Source organism: Marmota marmota, unplaced genomic scaffold (assembly GCF_001458135.2).
Source record: "Marmota marmota marmota unplaced genomic scaffold, marMar, whole genome shotgun sequence".
Classification (NCBI taxonomy): Eukaryota; Metazoa; Chordata; class Mammalia; order Rodentia; family Sciuridae; genus Marmota; species Marmota marmota.
In genome coordinates, this window is record NW_026000221.1 from 30,055,761 (window position 1) to 30,061,134 (window position 5,374).

At 39.4% G+C, this 5,374-nt stretch overlaps 1 protein-coding gene across 1 annotated transcript; it reads left to right on the plus strand.

Annotated features, from left to right (window-relative positions):
* The first annotated feature begins 770 nt into the window (after positions 1-770).
* On the plus strand, positions 771-2,465 carry LOC107144940 (magnesium transporter NIPA2-like). The gene is given in 1 exon segment (XM_048792248.1): positions 771-2,465. A coding segment is annotated over 1 exon segment (1,092 nt). The 5' UTR covers positions 771-855; the 3' UTR covers positions 1,948-2,465.
* The last annotated feature ends 2,909 nt before the right edge of the window (positions 2,466-5,374 follow it).

The window sequence follows — 5,374 nt, forward strand, 5'->3', positions numbered from 1 at the left end:
GCTCACACCAGACAAGAAGGAGAGGGGGCGGGGAGAGAGAAGCTAGGGACAAGCTATAATCTCCAAGGGCCTGCTGCCGGTGACCTACATCCTCCAGTCAAGCGCCAGCTGCCCAGAGTTACCACCCGGGAGTCCATTTAAATTATCAACATGTACTCGGTCGCATTTCATTGTCCCCCACCGGTCCCGGTCGCGGTGGGGCTGGAGGTCGTCCTGGGTAGGTTTATCTCAATGCTTCCATGGAGAAGGCGGCTGGCGCGGCAGCAGCCCCGATGCTCGCACTTACCCCTGGACGGCGATGGAGGCGGTGGCCGCGCGAGCGCTGGAGGGAGCGGCCGGTGTGGGGTGTGAGCCAAGGTTCCCGGGGTCGCATTGCGTGCAGCCTGGGGTGAGGTCGCTGCTCCTCCTTTTGAGGCACGCGCGAAGGGGCTGACTTGCGGGCCAGCCTGCCGGTCTCGGGTCGGGGGACAGCCCCCTCCGGGGCAACTTGCTTTCACGCGTGTTCTGAGATGGACGCGGCTCTCCTAGTAATCCGCGGTGGGGAAATCCACCGCGCATCGGATGCTATTCAATCCCACCGAAATCCGGCTCCTTGGCCTGGTCGGTGGCGCGTGTGCAATGAGTTGTTTCAAGTAGTTTTGTCTTGGCTGGAACAGTAAAGTTAAAAAAAAAAAACTTTAAAATAAAGGGTAGTATTTACAAGAAAATGAAAATGAATAAATCATCCCTGGTTTTCAAAAGAGAGACCACATTAAACTTACACAGGTGAAGGCTGCATCCCCTGCCTTCAGTGCCAGCAGGTTCTGTGTTCTGTAATCAATGTGATTCACAGGAGCTTCTTCAGTGACCCACGAAATGAGCCCAGGGCGTGAAAAATATGATTTCTATATTGGTTTGGGATAGGCTGTGACCTCCAGCATTTTCATAGGAGGGAGTTTCATTTTGGGGGAAAAAAAAAAAAAAAGCCTTCTACGACTTGCCAGAAAAGGATCCATGAGAGCAGGTCAAGGTGGCCATGCATATCTTAAAGAGTGGTTGTGGTGGGCTGGACTACTGTCAATGGGGACAGGCGAGGTGGCCAATTTCGCTGCATATGCCTTTGCACCAGCCACGCTAGTGACTCCACTGGGAGCTCTCAACGTCCTCGTAAGTGCCGTTCTTTCTTCATACTTTCTAAATGAAAGACTTAGTCTTCATGGGAAAATTGGATGTTTGCTAAGCATTCTAGGATCTACAGTTATGGTCATCCATGCTCCAAAGGAAGAGGAGATTGAGACGTGAAATGAAATGTCACACAAGTTAGGTGATCTAGGTTTTGTGGTATTTGCAACAATTGTGGTCATTGTGTCCTTGATATTAATCTTTGGGGTGGGACCTCGCCACGGACAGACAAATATTCTTGTGTTCATAACAATCTGCTCTGTGATTGGAGCGTTTTCAGTGTCCTGTGCAAAGGGTTTGGGCATCACCATCAAAGAACTGTTAGCTGGAAAGCCTGTGCTGCAGCATCCCCTGGCCTGGATTCTGCTGCTGAGCCTGGTCATCTGTGTGAGCACACAGATCAATTACCTAAACCAGGCCCTGGACGTATTCAACACTTCCCTTGTAACACCAATATATTACGTTTTCTTTACAACCTCAGTTTTAACTTGTTCAGCTATTCTTTTTAAGGAGTGGCAAGATATGCCTGCTGATGATATCATTGGGACTCTGAGTGGCTTCTTCACAATCATTGTGGGGATATTCTTGTTGCATGCCTTTAAAGATGTCAGCTTTAGTCTAGCAAGTCTGCCTGTGTCTTTTCGAAGAGATGATAAAGCAATGAATGGCAATCTCCCTACTATGTATGAAGTTCTTAATAATAATGAAGAAAACTTATCCTGTGGAATTGAACAACACACTGGTGAGAATATCTCACGGAGAAATGGAAATCTGACAGGTTTTTAAGATGCGATTTAAAGGTTAATCCAGAATTATAGCGATTTTGAATATCAGAATCTGTCCGAAAAAGCATTGTCCTCAAATAATGTTCTCTAAAGACAATCTTTTTTTAAGTTTTCACTAATTTGGACCAAGAAGTTACTTTTCTTATATTTAAACAATGTAGCTCACTAAAAATGGCCTCAGTATGTGGCCAATTTCTATTAACATTGTATTATTGTAGAGGTATTTTACATTTTGATTCTTTCTTCAAAATCTAAATTCACTAATGACAAGTTTTAAGTCTATAAAAATGCTTTATTTTTTCATTATTGATGAAAGTCTGAAATGTACATTTGTCATTCCCACTCCCATCAATCCCTGATCATATAAGGCTTTTTGATTATAAACAAGAACAAAACTACCCCAATACATTATCCTCTGATTTATCTTACCTATAAAAGTGACTCCTGTTTGGATGAATTATTTTGATGTTGAAATGTTAAAGGGAATCCTAAGTTACTAAATGAAGGAAACTCACAGACCAAAAAAAAAAAAAATGGTCGGAATCATGCCAAGGAAATATTTCTTAGGCTATGGCTTGTCACCACACATGTGGTTTACTGTGTGCATTTGATGGTATTCTTAGAACCCTATTAAACCAGCACATTGTGCATCTGCTGGGCTGGGCTCTGCTTTGTACCTTGGCTGGATTTATTCTTTGGTTACTTGAATTCCATGGGAAACTTTATGACCATTTTATATCAGCTCTTGTACTTTTCAGTCTATTTTCATAATAAGTTAATTGTTATTTAGACCTTTTAATAAGTGGGAAATAAAATCAGAAGAAAAGAAAAAAAAATATTAACATGTTAAATGGATTAATCCACTGATGAGGTTACAACTCACATCACTGCCTAAAATCCCCCCTCTGAACCTTTCTGTAACAGAGACCACGAGCTTCCAAACTATGAGCATTTCAGAGGACATTTCATATCCAAACCATAAGAATAGTCTTTGTTGACCCATACTCATGGTTTTCTAAGTTGGCTGCTACTTTTCTTTCTCTTGTGAATATATCTGTGAAAAGCTTTTTATCCGTGGGCATCTGATGAAGCTTGGTATACTCTCTACAAACAAGATTTGAATTTGCTACTCTAAAATGCTCCATCAGATTCAAGATAGAAAAATTTTCATCACTCCTAAAATTTATTTTGTGCCTTTTTCCCCTAACACCTAGCAAACACTAGTTTGCTTTGCTACCATTGAATAGATTTGTGGGTTCTATATAAATTCATATAAATGGAAATAATAGCTATTATGTACTCTTTTGTGTCTAGCTTCTCTCAATATATTTTCCATTAATCCCATGTTGTGTGCATTGATAGTGCATATCTTTTTACTAAGTAAGATTTCATAGTTGAGAATACCACAATTTGTCTTTTCTTTTGTTGATGAACTTGTTTTCTACAATTACAATGCCTTTATTTATTTTTATGTGGTGCTGAGGACTAAACCCAGTGCCTTGCACATGCTAGGCAAGTATTCTACCACTGAGCTACAACTGCAGCCCCAGTTTTTTATAATTACAAAGAATGCTATGTACATTCATGTACAAGTCTTTGTGCAGACTGTATATATCTCAAGTAAATATGAAGAAGTGAAGTTTTAGATCATATAGAAATTCATCTTGAACATTTTAAGAAATGCTAAATTGTTTTTCTTAAAATTGTACCATCAATTTTGTTCTACATGTTTGTTATGATTAGTCGCTTTAATTATAATCACAAAAATGAATGTGCTATCAGTATTGTTTTTCTCTGTGGTTTTGTTATTTTGTGGGGTTCTTTTGGTGGTGGGGTATCTTGGTTTTGGGTTTGGGTTTTTTGTTGTTATTGTAGTTTTTGGTACAAGTGGTGATGGGGATTGAACCTAGGACCCACTGCGTACTAGGCAACATTATTCTAATTTGTATTTCCTTGAATGAAATGCAGGTCAAATTTTTGTACAAATTTGGTCAAATCTGGTCGATGTGACAAAAAAAAAAACCCACTTTGGTCAAGTTTTTGTACTATTTTTATTTTTTGACCAATTTTTTAAAATTTGGATTTGCTTATTATTGATTAGTAGTACTTATATATTTTGAATAAGAGTCCTTGTTAGATATGTGTATTGGGAAATTTTCTTGGTTTTAGCATTTTATATTCTGTATTCAAAAATCTCATTATCTAAATTGGGATTTAATTCTGCTGTGTATTCTTTCACTCTCGCTTCACTCATGTAGGTAGTTTGCCTGGATGTGGCTTGCCTTACCTTTCCCCCCAATGCTAAGGATTGAACCCCGGGCCTCACGCATGCTAGACAAGTGCTCTACCACTCAGCTACATCCCTATTTCTCCATTTTCTTAACTGGGTCTTTCAGGTAGCAGATAAAATTCAATTTAGCAACTTTATCTCTCGTGGTTAGTGATTTGGGTCATTTCTAAGAAATCTTTTTCCATCCCAAGAATGAAAAGATTTTCTCCCTAAGTTTTTCTCTAGAAGCATTAAGGTTTTACTCTTTATATTTAAATCTATGGTTCATTTCAAAGTAGTTTTTGTATGTGGTGTGAAGTAAGGGTCTCCATAGGGATATCCACTTGTTCCAACACATTTTGTTAAAAAGACTCAGTTTTCTTTATTGAATTTGTCAAGAATCAATCAAGGTTGGAGATATACCTCAGTGGTACAGTGCTTGCCCCACATTTGTGAGACCATAGATTTGATCCCCAGCACTACAAAAAAAAAATCAAGAGATCATATAGGCATGGGTATATTTATGGACTCTACTATTGTAGCTTTTTATTAAGTCCTGAAATCAAATCAGGTAAGTCCTCCCAGCTTATTCTTTTTCAAAATTGATTTGGCTATATTGAGTTCTTTGCATTGCCATATAAATTTTAGAATCAGTTTTTCACTGTCTGCAAAAAAAAAAAAAAAAGCTGTGGGAATTTTGTTTGGAGTCTCATTAAATCTATAGATCTGTATGGAATTTACTTTTTAAGTTTTTACTTTATACTGGGGATTAAACCCAGGAGCATTCTACCTGTCAGCTATATCCCCAGCCCTTTGCATTTTCTGTTTTGAGACAAGGTCTCGCTAACTTGCCCAGACAATTCCCTAACTTGTGATCTTCCTGCCTCCAACTCCCAAATAGCTGAGATTGAGAATTTATATCTTTTTTTATTTGTCTAATTAGATACACATGACAGCAGAATGCATTTTGATTCATTGTACACAAATGGAGTGCAACTTTTTATTTCTCTGGTTGTGCATGATGAGGAGTCGCACCATATGTGCAGTCATACGTGAACCTAGAGTAATGATTACCATCTCAGTCCACCATTTTTCCTGCCCCCATGTTCCCTCCTCTCCCTTCCTCCCCTTTTCCCAATCAAAGTTCCTCCATTCTACC